Source organism: Salvelinus alpinus, chromosome 14 (genome assembly GCF_045679555.1).
Source record: "Salvelinus alpinus chromosome 14, SLU_Salpinus.1, whole genome shotgun sequence".
Lineage (NCBI taxonomy): Eukaryota > Metazoa > Chordata > Actinopteri > Salmoniformes > Salmonidae > Salvelinus > Salvelinus alpinus.
This window is the reverse complement of record NC_092099.1, coordinates 43,209,405-43,235,271: the sequence shown is the minus strand read 5'-3', so window position 1 is coordinate 43,235,271 and position 25,867 is coordinate 43,209,405. Positions and strand designations below refer to the sequence as shown.

Genomic DNA, 25,867 nt, shown 5'->3' with positions numbered 1-25,867 from the left:
GATCTGTAGACTGGTTCTAGATCTGTAGACTGGTTCTTGATCTGTAGACTGGTTCTAGATCTGTAGACTGGTTCTAGATCTGTAGACTGGTTCTAGATCTGTAGACTGGTTCTAGATCTGTAGACTGGTTCTAGATCTGTAGACTGGTCCGATGTTGAAGATGTTACGTGGGCTCTGAGTCGATGTGTGTGAACTGGAAGTACTTCACACCCGTTTCCACGGCGATTGTGTAGGTTACACTGAGAACAGCACCTGGTATAGAATCCTTTATCAGTTCATCTTTCCTCTATTTGTCATTCCCTCTCTTCTTGCCTCCATCTCAAAATGCATTGGAGGACAAGGTCATAGGGGAGGAATTTAGGATTTTCCATAAAGGTGAGGAATCGAAGAAAGACGAATTGAGAAAAAGTTGTCAGTCGACGGGAAACAATCCTAAGGGCCAGCCCCAAAATGGCTGCCTGTTGCACTCTCTGCCTGGACTCAGCCTAGGAGGAGAGAAAGAGGAGCAGGGGAAAGAGTCACTCAACAGAAAAATAACAGGCAGACTTATAGACAGACACACAGGAGGAAGACAGACAGAGGACGGATAAGGAAACTAACTGCAGATGACCAAGGGGACAGAGGTGATGAGCTGTGTCAGTCGAGGGGACAACCTAAGGGCCAGCCCCAAAATGGCTGCCAGTTGCACTGTCTGCCTGGACTAGGAGGAGAGAGAGAGAGGAGCAGTGGAAAGAGTCAAAAACATAGACACTAAATGCAGAGTGTAAAAATCAGCACTCAAAACACATTTACATTTTGAGTCATTTAGCAGATGCTCTTATCCAGAGCGACTTACAGGAGCAATTAAGGTTTAGTGCCTTGCTCAAGGGCACATCGACAGATTTTTCACTTAGTTGGATTGGGTTACAATGCTCTTAACAGCTAGGATTATGCCTCGAACTGACAGCAGGGCGAGCCACGTCTCTGTTTCACACTCGCACACAAACACACAGTGCATATGGAGAGATCAGAAGTGAATTACATAACATGACATTAACATAGACATTCCCAAATATATACAGTGGGGAGAACAAGTATTTGATACACTGACAATTTTGCAGGTTTTCCTACTTACAAAGCATGTAGAGGTCTGTAATTTTTATCATAGGTACACTTCAACTGCGAGAGAAGGAATCTAAAACAAAAATCCAGAAAATCACATTGTATGATTTTTAAGTAATTAATTTGCATTTTATTGCATGACATAAGTATTTGATACATCAGAAAAGCAGAACTGAATATTTGGTACAGAAACCTTAGTTTGCAATTACAGAGATCATACGTTTCCTGTAGTTCTTGACCAGGTTTGCACACACTGCAGCAGGGATTTTGGCCCACTCCTCCATACAGACCTTCTCCAGATCCTTCAGGTTTCGGGGCTGTCGCTGGGCAATACGGACTTTCGGCTCCCTCCAAAGATTTTCTATTGGGTTCAGGTCTGGAGACTGGCTAGGCCACTCCAGGACCTTGAGATGCTTCTTACGGAGCCACTCCTTAGTTGCCCTGGCTGTGTGTTTCGGGTCGTTGTCATGCTGGAAGACCCAGCCACGACCCATCTTCAATGCTCTTACTGAGGGAAGGAGGTTGTTGGTCAAGATCTCGCGATACATGGCCCCATCCATCCTCCCCTCAATACGGTGCAGTCGTCCTGTCCCCTTTGCAGAAAAGCATCCCCAAAGAATGATGTTTCCACCTCCATGCTTCACGGTTGGGATGGTGTTCTTGGGGTTGTACTCATCCTTCTATTCCTCCAAACACGGCGAGTGGAGTTTAGAGCAAAAAGCTCTATTTTTGTCTCATCAGACCACATGACCTTCTCCCATTCCTCCTCTGGATCATCCAGATGGTCATTGGCAAACTTCAGACGGGCCTGGACATGCGCTGGCTTGAGCAGGGGGACCTTGCGTGCGCTGCAGGATTTTAATCCATGACGGCGTAGTGTGTTACTAATGGTTTTCTTTGAGACTGTGGTCCCAGCTCTCTTCAGGTCATTGACCAGGTCCTTCCGTGTAGTTCTGGGCTGATCCCTCACATTCCTCATGATCATTGATGCCCCACGAGGTGAGATCTTGCATGGAGCCCCAGACCGAGGGTGATTGACCGTCATCTTGAACTTCTTCCATTTTCTAATAATTGTGCCAACAGTTGTTGCCTTCTCACCAAGCTGCTTGGCTATTGTCCTGTAGCCCATCCCAGCCTTGTACAGGTCTACAATTTATCCCTGATGTCCTTACACAGCTCTCTGGTCTTGGCCATTGTGGAGAGGTTGGAGTCTGTTTGATTGAGTGTGTGGACAGGTGTCTTTTATACAGGTAACGAGTTCAAACAGGTGCAGTTAATACAGGTAATGAGTGGAGAACAGGAGGGCTTCTTAAAGAAAAACTAACAGGTCTGTGAGAGCCGGAATTCTTACTGGTTGGTAGGTGATCAAATACTTATGTCATGCAATAAAATGCAAATTAATTACTTAAAAATCATACAATGTGATTTTCTCGATTTTTGTTTTAGATTCCGTCTCTCACAGTTGAAGTGTACCTATGATAAAAATTACAGACCTCTACATGCTTTGTAAGTAGGAAAACCTGCAAAATCGGCAGTGTATCAAATACTTGTTCTCCCCACTGTATATATACACTGCTCAAAAAAATAAAGGGAACACTTAAACAACACAACGTAACTCCAAGTCAATCACACTTCTGTGAAATCAAACTGTCCACTTCGGAAGCAACACTGATTGACAATAAATTTCACATGCTGTTGTGCAAATGGAATAGACAACAGGTGGAAATTATAGGCAATTAGCAAGACACCCCCAATAAAGGACTGGTTCTGCAGGTGGTGACCACAGACCACTTCTCAGTTCCTATGCTTCCTGGCTGATGTTTTGGTCACTTTTGAATGCTGGCAGTGCTTTCACTCTAGTGGTAGCATGAGACGGAGTCTACAACCCACACAAGTGGCTCAGGTAGTGCAGCTCATCCAGGATGGCACATCAATGCGAGCTGTGGCAAGAAGGTTTGCTGTGTTTGTCAGCGTAGTGTCCAGAGCATGGAGGCGCTACCAGGAGACAGGCCAGTACATCAGGAGACGTGGAGGAGGCCGTAGGAGGGCAACAACCCAGCAGCAGGACCGCTACCTCCGCCTTTGAGCAGGAGGAGCACTGCCAGAGCCCTGCAAAATGACCTCCAGCAGGCCACAAATGTGCATGTGTCTGCTCAAACGGTCAGAAACAGACTCCATGAGGGTGGTATGAGGGCCCGACGCCCACAGGTGGGGGTTGTGCTTACAGCCCAACACCGTGCAGGACGTTTGGCATTTGCCAGAGAACACCAAGATTGGCAAATTCGCCACTGGCGCCCTGTGCTCTTCACAGATGAAAGCAGGTTAACACTGAGCACATGTGACAGACGTGACAGTCTGGAGACGCCGTGGAGAACGTTCTGCTGCCTGCAACATCCTCCAGCATGACCGGTTTGGCGGTGGGTCAGTCATGGTGTGGGGTGGCATTTCTTTGGGGGGCCGCACAGCCCTCCATGGGCTCGCCAGAGGTAGCCTGACTGCCATTAGGTACCGAGATGAGATCCTCAGACCCCTTGTGAGACCATATGCTGGTGCGGTTGGCCCTGGGTTCCTCCTAATGCAAGACAATGCTAGACCTCATGTGGCTGGAGTGTGTCAGCAGTTCCTGCAAGGGGAAGGCATTGATGCTATGGACTGGCCCGCCCGTTCCCCAGACCTGAATCCAATTGAGCACATCTGGGACATCATGTCTCGCTCCATCCACCAACGCCACGTTGCACCACAGACTGTCCAGGAGTTGGCGGTTGCTTTAGTCCAGGTCTGGGAGGAGATCCCTCAGGAGACCATCCGCCACCTCATCAGGAGCATGCCCAGGCGTTGAAGGGAGGTCATACAGGCACGTGGAGGCCACACACACTACTGAGCCTCATTTTGACTTGTTTTAAGGGCATTACATCAAAGTTGGATCAGCCTGTAGTGTGGTTTTCCACTTTAATTTTGAGTGTGACTCCAAATCCAGACCTCCATGGGTTGATAAATTTGATTTCCATTGATAATTTTTGTGTTATTTTGTTGTCAGCACATTCAACTATGTAAAGAAAAAACTATTTAATAAGAATAGTTCATTCATTCAGATCTAGGATGTGTTATTTTAGTGTTCCCTTTATTTTTTTGAGCAGTGTATATATATTTGACTGATGAAATAAACGGAGACTTAATGAACTGGGAAGTGTCATGTCTTCCACCAGTCATTTGCTTAATTAACTGTAAAATCTTTGTTAACCACAAAAGACTAAGCTAACACTACTGACCTGGGGGGGGGGCTGAGCTACGGCACAGTGAAGGATGTGAGGTCCGATGGTGAAGGTACAGAAAAGGAAAGTGTTGCTTGTCTTCAGTACTGGCAGCAGTTCAGAGACAGAGTGCAGGTTAAAAACCCCTCTCCACTACGGCACACAGAACCCACACACTCAACAATGGCAACAGCACTTGCACACAAATAAAGGTTACAATTTTGCTGGCTTTGCTAACTGGAGATGTTTCTAAAGAGTTGATAGTGTTTGTCAGAAGGAACCACTCACTCACTCACTCACTCACTCACTCACTCACTCACTCACTCACTCACTCACTCACTCACTCACTCACTCACTCACTCACTCACTCACTCACTCACTCACTCACCCACCCACTCACTCACTCACTCACTCACTCACTCACTCACTCACTCACCCACTCACCCACTCACTCACTCACCCACTCACTCACTCACCCACTCACTCACTCACTCACTCACTCACTCACTCACTCTGACCGAGCAGAGACTCAGAGGAGAGAGCTGACAGAGGAGAGAGCTGACAGAGGAGAGAGCTGACAGAGGAGAGAGCTGACAGAGGAGAGAGCTGACAGAGAGCATCCTGCAAACATTTAGCTGGGGGAGCCTGAGGCATGCTGGGAGCATGTATGAGCGTAGACGCTGGGACAGGAACACTAAGAGGAAGACTGTCCTACACGGAGAAACATGACAACGTCAGTTCTAATTGTGGTAACAGGAACTAACAATCCTAATACAGTTTGGATATTTCTTTAAAAAAAATATATGACTGAATGCAGGAAGCTGTGAATACAGGGAGTTTGAGACTCCACTAAAAAGCGAGGGAAAAATAGAGGACGGACAGACAGATGGACAGACAGTCGGACCAACCGACGGACGGACTGACAGACAGACACGCTGCGGACCTCAGTGTCTCAACCACTCAGTCCTGTCACACCCAGAACCAGCCGGACCTAGCCCTCTGTCACACCCAGAACCAGCCGGACCTGGCCCTCTGTCACACCCAGAACCAGCCGGACCTGGCCCTCTGTCACACCCAGAACCAGCCGGACCTGGCCCTCTGTCACAGTCATACCCTGCAGTCCTACCAAAGAAGACTTGATGCTGTAATCGCTGCCAAAGGTGCTTCAACAAACTACTGATTAAAGTGTCTGAATACTTATGTAAATGTGATATTTCAGTTTTAAATGTATAATACATTTGCAAACATTTCAAAAATCCTGTTTTTGCTTTGTCATTATGGGGTATTGTGTGTAGATTGATGAAGGAGAAAAAAAACGATTTAATACATTTCAAAATAAGGTTGTAACGTAACAAAATGTGGAAAAAGTCAAGGAGTCTGAATACTTTCCGAAGCATCTGTACGTTCCTCTCAAGTTCTTGGCCCTTTCCAGAACAGCTACCTTGTTCCTGAACCTCAGGAACTAGACCCTTATCGGCCTGGGCCTGTCACCTGGGCCTGGGCCTGTCACTTGGGCCTGTCACCTGGGCCTGTCACCTGGGCCTGTCACCTGGGCCTGGGCCTGTCACCTGGGCCTGGGCCTGTCACCTGGGCCTGTCACCTGGGCCTGTCACCTGGGCCTGTCACCTGGGCCTGGGCCTGGGCCTGTCACCTGGGCCTGGGCCTGTCACCTGGGCCTGTCACCTGGGCCTGGGCCTGTCACCTTGGCCTGTCACCTGGGCCTGTCACCTGGGCCTGTCACCTGGGCCTGGGCCTGTCACCTGGGCCTGGGCCTGTCACCTGGGCCTGTCACCTGGGCCTGGGCCTGTCACCTGGGCCTGTCACCTGGGCCTGTCACCTGGGCCTGTCACCTGGGCCTGTCACCTGGGCCTGTCACCTGGGCCTGGGCCTGTCACCTGGGCCTGTCACCTGGGCCTGGGCCTGTCACCTGGGCCTGTCACCTGGGCCTGTCACCTGGGCCTGTCACCTGGGCCTGTCACCTGGGCCTGTCACCTGGGCCAGAGGAGGGTTTTCCAGTCCTGTGGGCGTGCTCCAACTCAAGCTCCCTTTGGTCCATCTTCAGTTTCTCTGCGATCATTTCCCTCACTTTGTCCTCCATCCAGATCTCGTGGAGATTCTGCAATTCCTTCCACAACCATTTTGTTCCGCCTTGATTGTCCCTCGAGATAATCTGATTCATCCGTCATTATTATCACAGATTTATACAGTATAGAACTGATGTCCTCTCTCAGTGACAGATTGCTGTCATCTTGCCCGTTCTTCCTTGTTTAAACTCATCGAGCTGCAAACTGTTCTTCAGGTCCTGGACCTCTCTGGTCAGGTCCTGGACCTCTCTGGCCAGGTCCGTTCATGTATTAGTCGACTCTGCCAGTATTTGGACAAAAACACTTGAAGCTATTTTCTTGTTGCTGTAACGACTCCTTTGTGTTTGTTAAAAGATCCTTCACCTTTGATAGAGAGACACCACTCTCCCGAACACTACTTGGCTTTGGTCTTTGTCATGGTAACAACAGTAGGTTACGCTGTTACTCCTCGCAGTTCCAGACAAGGCAGGTTGCAGGGAAGATTGTTAAACAACATCAACAAACAGTAGGGATCTAGACAGCCTCAAGCACCGGGACAATCCTCGGTCCCAGCCACAATGACTAACTGCGTCGCGGGCAGCATTCAAGCCCTCAAGAAAACCCTGCTAGCTTGATAGGCAGCTAGCTAGCAGCTAGGCTAGCTGCTACGCCAAGCAACTCCTCAGACCCGGCCTTAGTTGGCAGGACCACTGGATAGATAGTAGCGGTCCCAGCAACCGATGCCAACCGCGTCACCGGATATAAACTTCAAAAGGTAGCTAACCAAACTTTATCAATAGACTTTAAAAACTTTCCAAAACAACTAACTTTCCAAAACAACAAACCGAGCTCGTTCTCATTCCACATTCAACAGGAAGTGACGACCCGAAGTGACAGTATTCCCACCGACGCTTGACAGTGATCTTAGGTTTGTGTGCGGCTGCTCGGCCATGGAAACCCATTTCATGAAGCTCCCGACGAACAGTTATTTTGGTGACGTTGCTTCCAGAGGTAGTTTGGAAGTCAGTAGTGAGTGTTACAACCGAGGACAGACTATTTGTATACGCTTCAGCACTAGGCGGTCCTGTTCTGTGAGCTTGTGTGGCCTACCACTTTGCGGCTGAGCCGTTGTTGCTCCTAGACGTTTTCACTTCACAATAACAGCACTTACAGTTGACCGGGGCAGCTCTAGCAGAGCAGAAATTTTACAAACTGACTTGTTGGAAAGGTGGCATCCTATGGCGGTGCCACGTTGAAAGTAACTTAACTCTTCAGTAAGACCATTCTACTGCCAATGTTTGTCTATGGAGATTCCATGGCTGTGTGCTCGATTTCATACAGCTGTCAGCAACGGGTGTGGCTGAAATAGCTGAATCCACTAATTTGAAGGGGTGTCCTCATACTTTTGTATATATAGTGTATACATGTGTATTTTGCACATCTGTATCACTGTATTAAAGTCTCTTGACCCTCTTGACCCGGCACAGCCAGAAGAGGACTGGCCACCCTTCATAGCCATGTTCCTCTCTAGGTTTCTTCTTAGGTTTTGGCCTTTCTAGGGAGTTTCTCCTAGCCACCGTGCTTCTACACCTGCATTGCTTGCTGTTTGGGGGTTTTAGGCTGGGTTTCTGTACAGCACTTTGTGACAGCAGCTGATGTAAGAAGGGCTATATAAATAAATTTGATTTGATTTGATAAAGGTTATGAAAACGTAGTTGAATCTACAGTACCCGTATCTCCTGAAAGTTGTGTTCGGTAACAGCGGAGCAGGAGTTAAGTGAGAGAAGAGGAGGTGGTCTGGTCTTTGGATTCAGCACCATGGACAGCAGCACTATAGACTAGAGTACAGTACCTCTCTTACTGGGTTGGCTCTATGTAGGATCGCTTCCTCGCTCTCCCCACAGTGCCCCCTGCAGGACACAAAGTAAATCGCGCCATTACCCACAATGAGATACTTAAGCAATAAGACCCGAGGATGTGTGATATATGGCCAATATACCACGGCTAAGGGCTGTTCTTAAGCACAACGCAACGTGGAGTGCCTGGCCATATATCACAAACCCCCGAGGAGCCTTATTGCTATTATAAACTGGTTAACAATGTAATTAGAGCTGTAAAACGAAATGTTTTGTCATACTCGTGGTATACGATCTGATATACCACGGCTTCCGTTTATAAAAAGGCCTAGTACAACTGATTTACACTGCATTCGACAGTTGTGATATTCATGATGAATTTGTCTGCAAAAAAAAAAATGGTTTGTTTGTTTGTCAAATGAGTTGTACAACCTGAGTGACATGGAGAGACTAACTCACCAATCTGGGCAGTGAGGACTTCAGCAGGGATAAGGATCTCCAGAGATGGACCAGAGGGAGGCTGAGGCTGGACCAGGGGGAGGCTGAGGCTGGACCAGGGGGAGGCTGAGGCTGGACCAGGGGGAGGCTGAGGCTGGACCAGGGGGAGGCTGAGGCTGGACCAGGGGGAGGCTGTGGCTGGACCAGGGGGAGGCTGAGGCTGGACCAGGGGGAGGCTGTGGCTGGACCAGGGGGAGGCTGAGGCTGGTCCAGGGGGAGGCTGAGGCTGGACCAGGGGGAGGCTGATGCTGGTCCTATCTGTTCAACGCTTGGTTTGATCATCATAGACAGGTGTGAGTGAAAGAGTTGAGAAGGGTTTAAAAAGGGTTTAATAAAAATGTGATTGATTGATTGTGAGTATTTCTCATAATGTCCCAAGACATCTCTGTATCAGAGTGGATTAGAACAACATGGAGGGCAGAGAGACTGTACAACACATGGAGGGCAGAGAGACTGTACAACACATGGAGGGCAGAGAGACTGTACAACACATGGAGGGCAGAGAGACTGTACAACACATGGAGGGCAGAGAGACTGTACAACACATGGAGGGCAGAGAGACTGTACAACACATGGAGGGCAGAGAGACTGTACAACACATGGAGGGCAGAGAGACTGTACAACACATGGAGGGCAGAGAGACTGTACAACACATGCTGTAAAGAGAGAGAGAGAGAGAGACAGAGAGAGAGAGAGAGACAGAGAGAGACAGAGAGAGAGAGAGAGAGAGAGAGAGAGAGAGAGAGAGAGAGAGAGAGAGAGAGAGAGAGAGACAGAGACAGAGACAGAGAGAGACAGAGACAGAGAGAGACAGAGAGAGAGAGAGAGAGAGAGAGAGAGAGAGAGAGAGAGAGAGAGAGAGAGAGAGAGAGAGAGAGAGAGAGAGAGAGAGAGAGAGAGAGAGAGAGAGAGACAGAGAGAGAGCACTGCACAAAATTGCAGTATGAAACAGTCAAACACATGGTAGGTAGGCTACAACTAAGATCAAAATAACAACTTGAATGTGCTCACAGTGTTTTCCCATACTGGTTTATATTTAACTGCTTTCAGAGTAAGTCCAACGTTAATATATAATCTAATACAGGAATGACCAACCCTCTTGCTGGAGATCTACTGTCCTGTAGGTTATCAGTCCAACCCTCTTCCTGGAGATCTACCGTCCTGTAGGTTATCAGTCCAACCCTCTTCCTGGAGATCTACTGTCCTGTAGGTTATCAGTCCAACCCTCTTCCTGGAGATCTACCGTCCTGTAGGTTATCAGTCCAACCCTCTTCCTGGAGATCTACTGTCCTGTAGGTTATCAGTCCAACCCTCTTCCTGGAGATCTACTGTCCTGTAGGTTTTCAGTCCAACCCTCTTCCTGGAGATCTACTGTCCTGTAGGTTTTCAGTCCAACCCTCTTCCTGGAGATCTACCGTCCTGTAGGTTATCAGTCCAACCCTCTTCCTGGAGATCTACTGTCCTGTAGGTTATCAGTCCAACCCTCTTGCTGGAGATCTACTGTCCTGTAGGTTATCAGTCCAACCCTCTTCCTGGAGATCTACTGTCCTGTAGGTTTTCAGTCCAACCCTCTTCCTGGAGATCTACCGTCCTGTAGGTTATCAGTCCAACCCTCTTCCTGGAGATCTACCGTCCTGTAGGTTATCAGTCCAACCCTCTTCCTGGAGATCTACTGTCCTGTAGGTTATCAGTCCAACCCTCTTCCTGGAGATCTACCGTCCTGTAGGTTATCAGTCCAACCCTCTTCCTGGAGATCTACTGTCCTGTAGGTTATCAGCCCAACCCTCTTCCTGGAGATCTACTGTCCTGTAGGTTATCAGCCCAACCCTCTTCCTGGAGATCTACTGTCCTGTAGGTTATCAGCCCAACCCTCTTCCTGGAGATCTACTGTCCTGTAGGTTATCAGCCCAACCCTCTTCCTGGAGATCTACTGTCCTGTAGGTTATCAGCCCAACCCTCTTCCTGGAGATCTACTGTCCTGTAGGTTATCAGTCCAACCCTCTTCCTGGAGATCTACTGTCCTGTAGGTTATCAGTCCAACCCTCTTCCTGGAGATCTACTGTCCTGTAGGTTATCAGTCCAACCCTCTTCCTGGAGATCTACTGTCCTGTAGGTTATCAGTCCAACCCTCTTCCTGGAGATCTACTGTCCTGTAGGTTATCAGTCCAACCCTCTTCCTGGAGATCTACTGTCCTGTAGGTTATCAGTCCAACCCTCTTCCTGGAGATCTACCGTCCTGTAGGTTATCAGTCCAACCCTCTTCCTGGAGATCTACTGTCCTGTAGGTTATCAGTCCAACCCTCTTCCTGGAGATCTACTGTCCTGTAGGTTATCAGTCCAACCCTCTTCCTGGAGATCTACCGTCCTGTAGGTTATCAGTCCAACCCTCTTCCTGGAGATCTACTGTCCTGTAGGTTATCAGCCCAACCCTCTTCCTGGAGATCTACTGTCCTGTAGGTTATCAGCCCAACCCTCTTCCTGGAGATCTACTGTCCTGTAGGTTATCAGTCCAACCCTCTTCCTGGAGATCTACCGTCCTGTAGGTTATCAGTCCAACCCTCTTCCTGGAGATCTACTGTCCTGTAGGTTATCAGTCCAACCCTCTTCCTGGAGATCTACTGTCCTGTAGGTTATCAGTCCAACCGTCTTCCTGGAGATCTACTGTCCTGTAGGTTATCAGTCCAACCCTCTTCCTGGAGATCTACTGTCCTGTAGGTTATCAGTCCAACTCTCTTCCTGGAGATCTACTGTGGATGTTGGTTCACCCCTGTTGAGAAAGCAGGGTGGATGTTGGTTACACACCTGTTGAGAAAGCAGGGTGGATGTTGGGTCACACCTGTTGAGAAAGCAGGGTGGATGTTGGTTCCACACCTGTTGAGAAAGCAGGGTGGATGTTGGGTCACACCTGTTGAGAAAGCAGGGTGGATGTTGGTTCCACACCTGTTGAGAAAGCAGGATGGATGTTGGTTACACACCTGTTGAGAAAGCAGGGTGGATGTTGGGTCACACCTGTTGAGAAAGCAGGGTGGATGTTGGTTCCACACCTGTTGAGAAAGCAGGGTGGATGTTGGGTCACACCTGTTGAGAAAGCAGGGTGGATGTTGGTTCCACAACTGTTGAGAAAGCAGGGTGGATGTTGGGTCACACCTGTTGAGAAAGCAGGGTGGATGTTGGTTCCACACCTGTTGAGAAAGCAGGATGGATGTTGGGTCACACCTGTTGAGAAAGCAGGGTGGATGTTGGTTCCACACCTGTTGAGAAAGCAGGGTGGATGTTGGGTCACACCTGTTGTGATATCTGTCCTGCTGGTGTTTCTCGTTCCCCTCAGGACGTTCAGGGTCAATACGTTGAAAGGCATCCATTGTCGTACACTGTTGTTGTCTTCTTGTCGACACTCTTTACATGAATACACATTTCCTTCTCTCTCTCTCTCTCTCTCTCTCTCTCTCTCTCTCTCTCTCTCTCTCTCTCTCTCTCTCTCTCTCTCTCTCTCTCTCTCTCTCTCTCACTCTCTCTCACTCTCTCTCACCTTTTTCTCCTCTCTCTCACCTCTCTCTCATCTCTCACCTCTCTCTCATCTCTCACCTCTCTCTCATTCTCTCTCACCTCTCTCTCATTCTCTCTCACCTCTCACTCGCTCACTCTCTCTCATCTCTCACCTCTCTCTCATTCTCTCTCACCTCTCACCCCTCACCTCTCTCACCTCTCTCTCATCTCTCACCTCTCACCTCTCTCTCATTCTCTCTCACTCTCTCTCTCAGTCTTCAACGGATCCCCTGCAAACCCCTTCACAACAACATTAGTGGATCTGCTGAAACGTGCCACCATTCTTTGCCCTCTTTCTGCACTCGGTGAACTTTGACCCATTACAGGTAAGAACCATTTAGTAGTTTGTTATGACTTGCGTCTCCCGTTGTTAAACATGATCTTCACACACTAACCAAAACAATGAGTGATTTAACACTACACTACAATGGCTTCTGAATCGACTTATACCTCCTGATTATCAAGGCTATGACATTATATAATCTTGGAAACCAAATTGGGGGGGCAGGTAGCCTAGTGGTTAGAGCGTTGGGTTAGTAACTAAAAGGTTGCTGAATCAAATCCCCGAGCTGACAAGGTAAAAATCTGTTGTTCTGCCCCTGAACAAGGCAGTTAACCCACCGTTCCTAGGTTGTCATTGTAAATAAGAATTGTTCTTAACTGACTTGCCTAGTTAAATAAAACGTGAGGCAAATTGTCATGCTGACCAGCTAGTCTGTCACAAAACACTGCATACCATTAAACACACCTAATGCACTATTGAAAGCGAACGTTGATGACGGTAGGGAAACGAAGGAAAGGAACAAGAAAGTAATTAACAGGAAACACAGTATAAAGAATAAGGAGCCAAGTTGAGCTTCTAAATATCTGTTTATTACTATTGGTCTCCAATAGGATGAGAAGGAATACGGTATGTTTATTACTATTGGTCTCCAATAGGATGAGAAGGAACAAGGTCTCTCCCCACCCTAACGAGTTCAACAAAGAGGATTGCTCCTATAATACACGACACATGGAATTCATTTGGCATGCTCCTTGACACATTTACTCACATACACGGATATGAATAATATGCTTGTCACAGCTTGTTAAATTACACGTAATATACACGATAAATGCACAATGATAATAACACCAGCAAAAAACGTAAAAGTATTTAAATATGACTGAGTACAATTGGTCTCTCCTGAGTCCTTAATCAAATCAGAATGGCTCCTGTAAAACTGTCTTATCCAATCACCACACAGGAGGAAGTGAAAGCAATGACAATAGCACTTAAATCAATTGAGAGGTACAGCCGAGGAGGGACACAAGTTCTCTGTATGAAAAGGACACACACACACACTCTCGCGGATTCACGCACTCACGTACACAAACACTCCTACATGCACTACAAGTCACGGCATCATTTCAGCAGGTCATGTCAGTTTCAATAGCACAGAAGTCACACTGAACTGGGGCATGGCATAAGGGGAATACAACAATGTCTCTATGATATTATTAACATTTCTGAGTTGACAGTTTCACCTATCTTCCAATGATCATTGCTCCGACTGCATACAAAAACAATTAATTGTGAGTTATTCTGAAGGATGAATAATCTGGACCATAAACCACCAGTCACACCAACCACAGAAAGGGGTCAGAGTTACTTAACATCAAGAGAAAAAACATAACACACATAGATTTATATTGTCACACGTTCAGGAACCAAAACACAACCATATTTAGTGTCCTTACACAGATAGTCTGCTTTCCTTAATATTTTAAGGGTTAAATGATGCAGGAATATAGAGTTAAGTTCAGGTGACAATTACATACAGTATAGAACAGGGCGAGGGTTAGTTAGTCTTTTCAGGAAAGAATCATCACAACACCTGGCATCCCGGAATCATCACAACACCTGGTAACCAGGAATCATCACAACACCTGGCAACCCGGAATCATCACAACACCTGGTAACCCGGAATCATCACAACACCTGGCAACCCGGAATTATCACAACACCTGGCAACCCGGAATCATCACAACACCTGGTAACCCGGAATCATCACAACACCTGGCAACCCGGAATCATCACAGCACCTGGCAACCCGGAATTATCACAACACCTGGCAACCCGGAATCATCACAACACCTGGTAAACCGGAATCATCACAACACCTGGCAACCCGGAATCATCACAACACCTGGCAACCTGGAATCATCACAACACCTGGCAACCCGGAATCATCACAACACCTGGCAACCCGGAATCATCACAACACCTGGCAACCTTGACACAAACATACTTTAGTGGGTCAAGGGGTTGAGGAGAAAGCCAACGAGTCATATCAAAAAGGTCTAAGGTCTCTTAGGGCTGGTATAACGGTGTCATGCCACTAGAGGAATTTCTCTGAGAGGTTACGCCCTCTGTAAAGTCCTAAGGGTCATCGACAATGTCTTTTCTGTCTGATTGTGTTGAAAAAAGATGATAAAGAACACTAGATAAACTCCTTTGTAATACACCTCCTGAAAGTATGTACGTATACTGAAACATATTTCTGTTTTATGGCGATTTAAAACAAGTGCAAGTCAACTGATATGCCACAATCTGACCCTATAGCCTCAGTACCCCCACCCCCCCCCCCCCAAAAAAAAAAAAGAAAGTACTTCTAACCAGCAAGAGCATGTAAACCATGCTAGACATGGTGACACAACAGACAGCTGACGATGCAGTGCTGTTTCTCATGCCGATACCTACAGTATCACGCTGGCATAAACCCAGAGGTTAGGAAAGGGAAGGGAGGATGGCACAGGGAATTGGGTCAGAGACAGAGAGAGACAGAGAAAAGAAGAATCTGGAGGAGAGGAGAGGAGAGGAGAGGAGAGGAGAGGAGAGGAGAGGAGAGGAGAGGAGGATTCTGGCAGAGAGAGAGAGGGAAGAGAATAGAGGATCTTGTGGACGAGAGAGAAGTCAGAGGAGAAAAAATATGGCGTCTCCTCCTTCACAGCCTGGAGGTGAAGTTCTCGGGGAACATCCCTTTGAGCGCGCTCTGTTTATTCTGGATCCAGTCTTCCTGCTTCATCCCCATCAGCCAGCCCTCGTCCTGAAACACACACGTCATGTGCATTAATAAGAGGAACCCAAAGCACACGGTTTTGTAATGTAGCTAAGGCCATGAGATAGACTCATGTCTTTTGTACATCAAAGCTGCCTCACACTACAGAAACGGTCCTATGAGCCCGTTCTGGCTCAAACAAGGCTATTAAATGTAGTTAATTCTTCTATTGTTGGAATAATCGTGTACAAACAAAGACAGGCATTTGATAAAGCACAAACAGAATAGACCATCAGGCTATGACTAAAAACACTGACCTGTTCTTCTGGGTTGTCGAAGGCCACAACCAGCACTATGTCTCCAGCCTTCATCTCCAGCTCGTCTGAGTCATTAGCGGCATAGTCATGCATGGTGGTCACCTGAACACGAGGAAGAAAATAGTACAATTCAATTTCAGATTATTTCCTACTTGGATATTACACGACGTAGAATTTAATCACATATCATCATCATCCCCACTCACTTTGAAGACGAATCCTGGAGGCATCTCTATGGCCTCTGAATCCCCGTTGGTTGCTGCTGCTACCACAGCAGGAGTCTGGGACAAAAGAAGTGACAAAAATAAGTCAATCAGTCAATCAATCAACCAACCATCCAACTATAACTGACCCTATTGGTCTGTAATGACTGTCTGTCTTTGACAGGGTGGGACCTAAGGTACTATAACTGACCCTATTGGTCTGTTATGACTGTCTGTCTTTGACAGGGTGGGACCTAAGGTACTATAACTGACCCTATTGGTCTGTTATGACTGTCTGTCTTTGACAGGGTGGGACCTAAGGTACTATAACTGACCCTATTGGTCTGTAATGACTGTCTGTCTTTGACAGGGTGGGACCTAAGGTACTATAACTGACCCTATTGGTCTGTAATGACTGTCTGTCTTTGACAGGGTGGGACCTAAGGTACTATAACTGACCCTATTGGTCTGTAATGACTGTCTGTCTTTGACAGGGTGGGACCTAAGGTACTATAACTGACCCTATTGGTCTGTTAAGACTGTCTGTCTTTGACAGGGTGGGACCTAAGGTACTATAACTGACCCTATTGGTCTGTTATGACTGTCTGTCTTTGACTGGGTACCTCTTCTGGTGCTGCGGCTGCAGGTGTAGGGGCTGCAGGTGTAGGGGCTGCAGGTGTAGGGGCTGCAGGTGCCGTAAGTGTGTCAGCCTGTCAGAGACGGAGAGAAGAACTGTTACACAGCACATCATGATGTCACTGAAAATGCACCCCCAGTCTATAAAGTATCTCCTGTTACAGCCTGGCAGTGTTTTCCGGACTGAAAGACTACGATACATTTCATTTTGAAGGGAACTGAACAAACAAGATCCTCTTTCTTCATTTTATCCCTTTATTTATCCAGGAAGTCACATGTCAGGATACCTATTTTTCAAAGGACACCTGGCATTGCCTACTACTACTACTTGGAAGAACCAGAGAGAACCAGAGAGAACCAGACAGAACCAGACAGAACGAGAGAACCAGTGAGCTTCACCATCATGTGTCTACAACTACAGTATCCTCCATCCTGTCCTGCTAGACCACCAGACCAGTGTTGTAGCCGATGCATCCACCCAGCTCCAGATGCATCCTACTCTTTCCATCGTACCTGGGGCACCCCCTCCTCCTCATCATCCCAGCCAGCGGCCTCAGAATTGGCCACGGCAGCGGAAGCAGTGGCTGGGGCTACGGATGTAGCATCAGCATCACCATCATCCCCCCAGGAGTCATCCACCTTCACAGGCAGAGAGCCGTCGTCATCCCAGCCTGCCGTGGCAGCAGCTATACCGTCGTCATCCCAGCCAGCAGCACGCACCGGTAGGGTACCGTCATCCCCCCAGCCCTGGGGCTCCTCTGGTGGAGCAGGAGTTTCCTCAGGCTAGGTGGGCGAGGGGTCGGGGTGTGGCAATTAAATGGGCAGAATGGGGCATGTCCATTGGTATGAGGAACCCATTCGAAGCCATAGAGACCAGGTTTAGAGCCAGGGTTTCCATGGCAATGGGCATGGGCAAGGGGGTAGAGGCAGGGGGAAGGGGTGAGGGGTAGGGGGCAGGGGCGAGGGTTAAGGGGCGAAGGTACGGGGTAGGGTGAAATGGGGTATAATAGGCCATAGGAAGCCATAGTGACCAAGAACCGGGTCAGGCCAGGGTTTCCATGGCAATGGGCCATTTATCGGGGATAATAGAAATGTAAGAAATTAATTAAATGAATTAATTAATTGATAAATAAAAAGATTGATGATTGAGACGTGGGGGATGTGGCGAAAAAGTGAAAAGACCAATTAGGAAACATCAATTAGGTTTTCCATCGTTAGCTTTTCCAATTCAAAGAAGGCTGTTGCTATGGAGTTGGCATGACTCGTGGTACTCGGGCTACCAGGTAACATCGTGGAAGGTCAGAGGTACAATTCTCCTTATGTTCTGCGTTACTATTTTCCCCCAACAAAAACACAAAGCTGTGGAGATAACAGTTTGATTAGGGCATGAAAGCAAACTAGAAAACCCTGAAATAACTATTTTGTTATTCTGTTAGTATCATGCAGTCCCTAAATTCAGCTTGACATTCCCATGACTGTTGGATCAGCTAGACAGTCCCATTACTGTTGGATCAGCTAGACAGTCCCTGTTGGATCAACTAGACAGTCCCTGTTGGATTAGCTAGACAGTCCCTGTTGGATCAGCTAGACAGTCCCTGTTGGATCAACTAGACAGTCCCTGTTGGATCAGCTAGACAGTCCCATTACTGTTGGATCAACTAGACAGTCCCTGTTGGATCAACTAGACCAGGGGTGTCAAACATACGGCCCGCGGGCCGGAACCGGCCCCCAAGGAGGTTCGATCAGGCCCGCAGGATAATTTGAAAGTGGAAAAAATGCATAAAAGACATGGAATTAATATTTTTAATTCGCTGCAATTCATGGATTATCCGCTAAGGGGCGCACTCTTTCCATCAGAGTAGAAGACAAGCCGCATCACTGAGACAGACTGAAAACAGCAGACGGTATCAATGCGCCATCTGCTGCTTGTTACGACGTTGTTAATACCTTGGTCTCTACCTCTCCGCTACACCCTCATTAGCCAAAATGTCTGAGAGATGTGTGTGTGACCAGACCTGATGCGGACATGAAACGGTACAAAGACAAAATTGCAGGACTACTGCGGGAGTTTGAGAAACGTTTTCAGGTATTTGGTGAACTTGAGACAGAATTTTCAGTTTTTCGCTCACCTTTCACAGTTAAAGCTTCTGATCTGCCGGTCGAAATTCAGCTAGAGATAATTGATTTGCAGTGTGATGCAGATTTGAAGGGCAAATTTGCCTCTGTAGGTCTGGACAGATTTTATCAGTATCTACTACCAGGGTACCCCAAATTAACAGCCCTGGCTGCTAAAATTTTGTGCATGTTTGGGACAACCTACCTTTGTGAACAAATTTTCTCAGTGATGAATATCAATAAAACAAAAATGCGTTCAAGGCTCACAAACAAGCACTTAAATGAGATTCTGAAAGTGACAGCTAGTCAGGACATGACACCTGGTGTTGATGCACTTGTACAGGCCAAAAGATGCCAAGTTTCAGGAACAAATACAAGTCCAGACTAGACTAACACCTTTAAAATGCTGCCTTAGATACTGTTTGCATTGAAAGAATACAGCTCTGTGAAGATGAATCCTTACTGTGGTGATTTAAAAAAATGTGCACTTTAATGTTAGTCAGCAGCTTCAAAACAAAAGTTGTGTGATGGAATTCTACTGTTCATACAACTCCATAAATTTTCAGTATGTATTGTATGTGTATGTATGTTTCATGTATGAAGTTTACAGATTTACAGGACAGGCGAACACTTTCTTCATTACACATTTAAAATCACTCTCCTTAGTTTGTAAGGTGTACGCAGGGATTACATTTAGATTTTATATGCGTATGTGTAAGTGGTTTAAAAATTCCTTTCTTTAAAAGTCTCATTTAATCTTAAAGTGCATTACTATATTTTTCAGTACCAATTAAAGTTTTGTGCCTTTGTACAATCAGTGGGATCAGTTGCAATGCATATTTGTGAATGATAAAAGTAAATTGCACATTTGTCTAAGGAAATATGAGGTGTTTCATGAAATGTTTTGTAAAAGGATAGTTCATTAAATTTCAATATTTTCCTAATGTTCTTGTGCTTCTTTACACCAAAACAAAGGAAAGACATGATATTTTGGTTATTTATAGCAGAGTATGGTATAATTTTAATGGTCCGGCCCACTTGACATCTCCCTAGGCCGTATGTGGCCCACGATGCGAAATGAGTTTGACACCCCTGAACTAGACAGTCCCTGTTGGATCAGCGAGACAGTCCCATTACTGTTGGATCAACTAGACAGTCCCTGTTGGATCAACTAGACAGTCCCTGTTGGATCAGCTAGACAGTCCCTGTTGGATCAGCTAGACAGTCCCATTACTGTTGGATCAACTAGACAGTCCCTGTTGGATTAGCTAGACAGTCCCTGTTGGATTAGCTAGACAGTCCCTGTTGGATTAGCTAGACAGTCCCTGTTGGATCAGCTAGTCAGTCCCTGTTGGATCAACTAGACAGTCCCATTACTGTTGGATCAACTAGACAGTCCCTGTTGGATCAACTAGACAGTCCCATTACTGTTGGATCAACTAGACAGTCCCTGTTGGATCAGCTAGACAGTCCCTGTTGGATCAACTAGACAGTCCCTGTTGGATCAACTAGACAGTCCCTGTTGGATCAGCTAGACAGTCCCTGTTGGATTAGCTAGACAGTCCCTGTTGGATCAACTAGACAGTCCCATGGCTGTTGGATCAACTAGACGGTCCCTGTTGGATCAACTAGACAGTCCCTGTTGGATCAACTAGACAGTCCCATTACTGTTGGATCAACTAGACAGTCCCTGTTGGATCAACTAGACAGTCCCTGTTGGATCAGCTAGACAGTCCCATTACTGTTGGATCAACTAGACGGTCCCTGTTGGATCAACTAGACAGTCCCTGTTGGATCAACTAGACAGTCCCTGTTGGATCAGCTAGACAGTCCCATTACTGTTGGATCAACTAGACAGTCCCTGTTGGATCAACTAGACAGTCCCTGTTGGATCAGCTAGACAGTCCCTGTTGGATCAGCTAGACAGTCCCTGTTGTATCAGCTAGACAGTCCCTGTTGGATCAGCTAGACAGTCCCATTACTATTGGATCAACTAGACACTCCCTGTTGGATCAGCTAGACAGTCCCATTACTGTTGGATCAACTAGACAGTCCCTGTTGGATCAGCTAGACAGTCCCATTACTGTTGGATCAACTAGACAGTCCCTGTTGGATCAGCTAGACAGTCCCTGTTGGATCAGCTAGACAGTCCCTGTTGGATCAGCTAGACAGTCCCATTACTGTTGGATCAACTAGACGGTCCCTGTTGGATCAACTAGACAGTCCCTGTTGGATCAACTAGACAGTCCCTGTTGGATCAACTAGACAGTCCCTGTTGGATCAGCTAGACAGTCCCATTACTGTTGGATCAACTAGACAGTCCCTGTTGGATCAACTAGACAGTCCCATGGCTGTTGGATCAGCTAGACAGTCCCTGTTGGATCAACTAGACAGTCCCTGTTGGATCAGCTAGACAGTCCCTGTTGGATCAGCTGGATCAGCTAGACAGTCCCTGTTGGATCAGCTAGACAGTCACATTACTGTTGGATCAACTAGACAGTCCCTGTTGGATCAACTAGACAGTCCCTGTTGGATCAACTAGACAGTCCCTGTTGGATCAGCTAGACAGTCCCTGTTGGATCAGCTAGACAGTCCCTGTTGTATCAGCTAGACAGTCCCTGTTGGATCAGCTAGACAGTCCCATTACTGTTGGATCAACTAGACAGTCCCTGTTGGATTAGCTAGACAGTCCCTGTTGGATTAGCTAGACAGTCCCTGTTGGATCAGCTAGTCAGTCCCTGTTGGATCAACTAGACAGTCCCTGTTGGATCAACTAGACAGTCCCTGTTGGATCAGCTAGACAGTCCCTGTTGGATCAGCTAGACAGTCCCTGTTGGATCAGCTAGACAGTCCCATTACTGTTGGATCAACTAGACGGTCCCTGTTGGATCAACTAGACAGTCCCTGTTGGATCAACTAGACAGTCCCTGTTGGATCAGCTAGACAGTCTCATTACTGTTGGATCAACTAGACAGTCCCTGTTGGATCAACTAGACAGTCCCTGTTGGATCAGCTAGACAGTCCCTGTTGGATCAGCTAGACAGTCCCTGTTGTATCAGCTAGACAGTCCCTGTTGGATCAGCTAGACAGTCCCATTACTGTTGGATCAACTAGACAGTCCCTGTTGGATCAACTAGACAGTCCCTGTTGGATCAGCTAGACAGTCCCTGTTGTATCAGCTAGACAGTCCCTGTTGGATCAGCTAGACAGTCCCATTACTGTTGGATCAACTAGACAGTCCCTGTTGGATTAGCTAGACAGTCCCTGTTGGATTAGCTAGACAGTCCCTGTTGGATCAGCTAGTCAGTCCCTGTTGGATCAACTAGACAGTCCCATTACTGTTGGATCAACTAGACAGTCCCTGTTGGATCAACTAGACAGTCCCATTACTGTTGGATCAACTAGACAGTCCCTGTTGGATCAGCTAGACAGTCCCTGTTGGATCAACTAGACAGTCCCTGTTGGATCAACTAGACAGTCCCTGTTGGATCAGCTAGACAGTCCCTGTTGGATTAGCTAGACAGTCCCTGTTGGATCAACTAGACAGTCCCATGGCTGTTGGATCAACTAGACGGTCCCTGTTGGATCAACTAGACAGTCCCTGTTGGATCAACTAGACAGTCCCATTACTGTTGGATCAACTAGACAGTCCCTGTTGGATCAACTAGACAGTCCCTGTTGGATCAGCTAGACAGTCCCATTACTGTTGGATCAACTAGACGGTCCCTGTTGGATCAACTAGACAGTCCCTGTTGGATCAACTAGACAGTCCCTGTTGGATCAGCTAGACAGTCCCATTACTGTTGGATCAACTAGACAGTCCCTGTTGGATCAACTAGACAGTCCCTGTTGGATCAGCTAGACAGTCCCTGTTGGATCAGCTAGACAGTCCCTGTTGTATCAGCTAGACAGTCCCTGTTGGATCAGCTAGACAGTCCCATTACTATTGGATCAACTAGACACTCCCTGTTGGATCAGCTAGACAGTCCCATTACTGTTGGATCAACTAGACAGTCCCTGTTGGATCAGCTAGACAGTCCCATTACTGTTGGATCAACTAGACAGTCCCTGTTGGATCAGCTAGACAGTCCCTGTTGGATCAGCTAGACAGTCCCTGTTGGATCAGCTAGACAGTCCCTGTTGGATCAACTAGACAGTCCCTGTTGGATCAACTAGACAGTCCCTGTTGGATCAGCTAGACAGTCCCATTACTGTTGGATCAACTAGACAGTCCCTGTTGGATCAACTAGACAGTCCCATGGCTGTTGGATCAGCTAGACAGTCCCTGTTGGATCAACTAGACAGTCCCTGTTGGATCAGCTAGACAGTCCCTGTTGGATCAGCTGGATCAGCTAGACAGTCCCTGTTGGATCAGCTAGACAGTCACATTACTGTTGGATCAACTAGACAGTCCCTGTTGGATCGACTAGACAGTCCCTGTTGGATCAACTAGACAGTCCCTGTTGGATCAGCTAGACAGTCCCTGTTGGATCAGCTAGACAGTCCCTGTTGTATCAGCTAGACAGTCCCTGTTGGATCAGCTAGACAGTCCCATTACTGTTGGATCAACTAGACAGTCCCTGTTGGATTAGCTAGACAGTCCCTGTTGGATTAGCTAGACAGTCCCTGTTGGATCAGCTAGTCAGTCCCTGTTGGATCAACTAGACAGTCCCTGTTGGATCAACTAGACAGTCCCTGTTGGATCAGCTAGACAGTCCCTGTTGGATCAGCTAGACAGTCCCTGTTGGATCAGCTAGACAGTCCCATTACTGTTGGATCAACTAGACGGTCCCTGTTGGATCAACTAGACAGTCCCTGTTGGATCAACTAGACAGTCCCTGTTGGATCAGCTAGACAGTCTCATTACTGTTGGATCAACTAGACAGTCCCTGTTGGATCAACTAGACAGTCCCTGTTGGATCAGCTAGACAGTCCCTGTTGGATCAGCTAGACAGTCCCTGTTGTATCAGCTAGACAGTCCCTGTTGGATCAGCTAGACAGTCCCATTACTGTTGGATCAACTAGACAGTCCCTGTTGGATCAACTAGACAGTCCCTGTTGGATCAGCTAGACAGTCCCTGTTGTATCAGCTAGACAGTCCCTGTTGGATCAGCTAGACAGTCCCATTACTGTTGGATCAACTAGACAGTCCCTGTTGGATTAGCTAGACAGTCCCTGTTGGATTAGCTAGACAGTCCCTGTTGGATCAGCTAGTCAGTCCCTGTTGGATCAACTAGACAGTCCCATTACTGTTGGATCAACTAGACAGTCCCTGTTGGATCAACTAGACAGTCCCATTACTGTTGGATCAACTAGACAGTCCCTGTTGGATCAGCTAGACAGTCCCTGTTGGATCAACTAGACAGTCCCTGTTGGATCAACTAGACAGTCCCTGTTGGATCAGCTAGACAGTCCCTGTTGGATTAGCTAGACAGTCCCTGTTGGATCAACTAGACAGTCCCATGGCTGTTGGATCAACTAGACGGTCCCTGTTGGATCAACTAGACAGTCCCTGTTGGATCAACTAGACAGTCCCATTACTGTTGGATCAACTAGACAGTCCCTGTTGGATCAACTAGACAGTCCCTGTTGGATCAGCTAGACAGTCCCATTACTGTTGGATCAACTAGACGGTCCCTGTTGGATCAACTAGACAGTCCCTGTTGGATCAACTAGACAGTCCCTGTTGGATCAGCTAGACAGTCCCATTACTGTTGGATCAACTAGACAGTCCCTGTTGGATCAACTAGACAGTCCCTGTTGGATCAGCTAGACAGTCCCTGTTGGATCAGCTAGACAGTCCCTGTTGTATCAGCTAGACAGTCCCTGTTGGATCAGCTAGACAGTCCCATTACTATTGGATCAACTAGACACTCCCTGTTGGATCAGCTAGACAGTCCCATTACTGTTGGATCAACTAGACAGTCCCTGTTGGATCAGCTAGACAGTCCCATTACTGTTGGATCAACTAGACAGTCCCTGTTGGATCAGCTAGACAGTCCCTGTTGGATCAGCTAGACAGTCCCTGTTGGATCAGCTAGACAGTCCCTGTTGGATCAACTAGACAGTCCCTGTTGGATCAACTAGACAGTCCCTGTTGGATCAGCTAGACAGTCCCATTACTGTTGGATCAACTAGACAGTCCCTGTTGGATCAACTAGACAGTCCCATGGCTGTTGGATCAGCTAGACAGTCCCTGTTGGATCAACTAGACAGTCCCTGTTGGATCAGCTAGACAGTCCCTGTTGGATCAGCTGGATCAGCTAGACAGTCCCTGTTGGATCAGCTAGACAGTCACATTACTGTTGGATCAACTAGACAGTCCCTGTTGGATCAACTAGACAGTCCCTGTTGGATCAACTAGACAGTCCCTGTTGGATCAGCTAGACAGTCCCTGTTGGATCAGCTAGACAGTCCCTGTTGTATCAGCTAGACAGTCCCTGTTGGATCAGCTAGACAGTCCCATTACTGTTGGATCAACTAGACAGTCCCTGTTGGATTAGCTAGACAGTCCCTGTTGGATTAGCTAGACAGTCCCTGTTGGATCAGCTAGTCAGTCCCTGTTGGATCAACTAGACAGTCCCTGTTGGATCAACTAGACAGTCCCTGTTGGATCAGCTAGACAGTCCCTGTTGGATCAGCTAGACAGTCCCTGTTGGATCAGCTAGACAGTCCCATTACTGTTGGATCAACTAGACGGTCCCTGTTGGATCAACTAGACAGTCCCTGTTGGATCAACTAGACAGTCCCTGTTGGATCAGCTAGACAGTCTCATTACTGTTGGATCAACTAGACAGTCCCTGTTGGATCAACTAGACAGTCCCTGTTGGATCAGCTAGACAGTCCCTGTTGGATCAGCTAGACAGTCCCTGTTGTATCAGCTAGACAGTCCCTGTTGGATCAGCTAGACAGTCCCATTACTGTTGGATCAACTAGACAGTCCCTGTTGGATCAGCTAGACAGTCCCATTACTGTTGGATCAACTAGACAGTCCCTGTTGGATCAGCTAGACAGTCCCATTACTGTTGGATCAACTAGACAGTCCCTGTTGGATCAGCTAGACAGTCCCTGTTGGATCAGCTAGACAGTCCCTGTTGGATCAGCTAGACAGTCCCATTACTGTTGGATCAACTAGACAGTCCCTGTTGAATCAACTAGACATTCCCATGGCTGTTGGATCAGCTAGACAGTCCCTGTTGGATCAACTAGACAGTCCCTGTTGGATCAGCTAGACAGTCCC

At 47.3% G+C, this 25,867-nt stretch overlaps 1 protein-coding gene across 3 annotated transcripts in view; it reads right to left on the bottom strand.

Moving 5' to 3' along the window:
• Positions 1–13,166: 13,166 nt before the first annotated feature.
• The window catches only part of LOC139538931 (myc box-dependent-interacting protein 1), an 89,127-nt gene continuing 76,426 nt past the window's right edge, over positions 13,167–25,867 (bottom strand). For 2 of the 3 annotated variants that reach the window (XM_071341513.1, XM_071341514.1), the window contains 5 exons: positions 17,026–17,295; positions 16,500–16,586; positions 15,880–15,954; positions 15,674–15,775; positions 13,167–15,404 (listed from right to left, as the gene is read on the bottom strand). In XM_071341513.1, coding sequence (XP_071197614.1) covers positions 15,303–15,404; positions 15,674–15,775; positions 15,880–15,954; positions 16,500–16,586; positions 17,026–17,295 — 636 coding nt within the window. In that variant the 3' untranslated portion in view covers positions 13,167–15,302. The remainder of the gene's footprint in view (positions 15,405–15,673; positions 15,776–15,879; positions 15,955–16,499; positions 16,587–17,025; positions 17,296–25,867) is intronic. The other variant, XM_071341515.1, reaches the window with a different exon arrangement.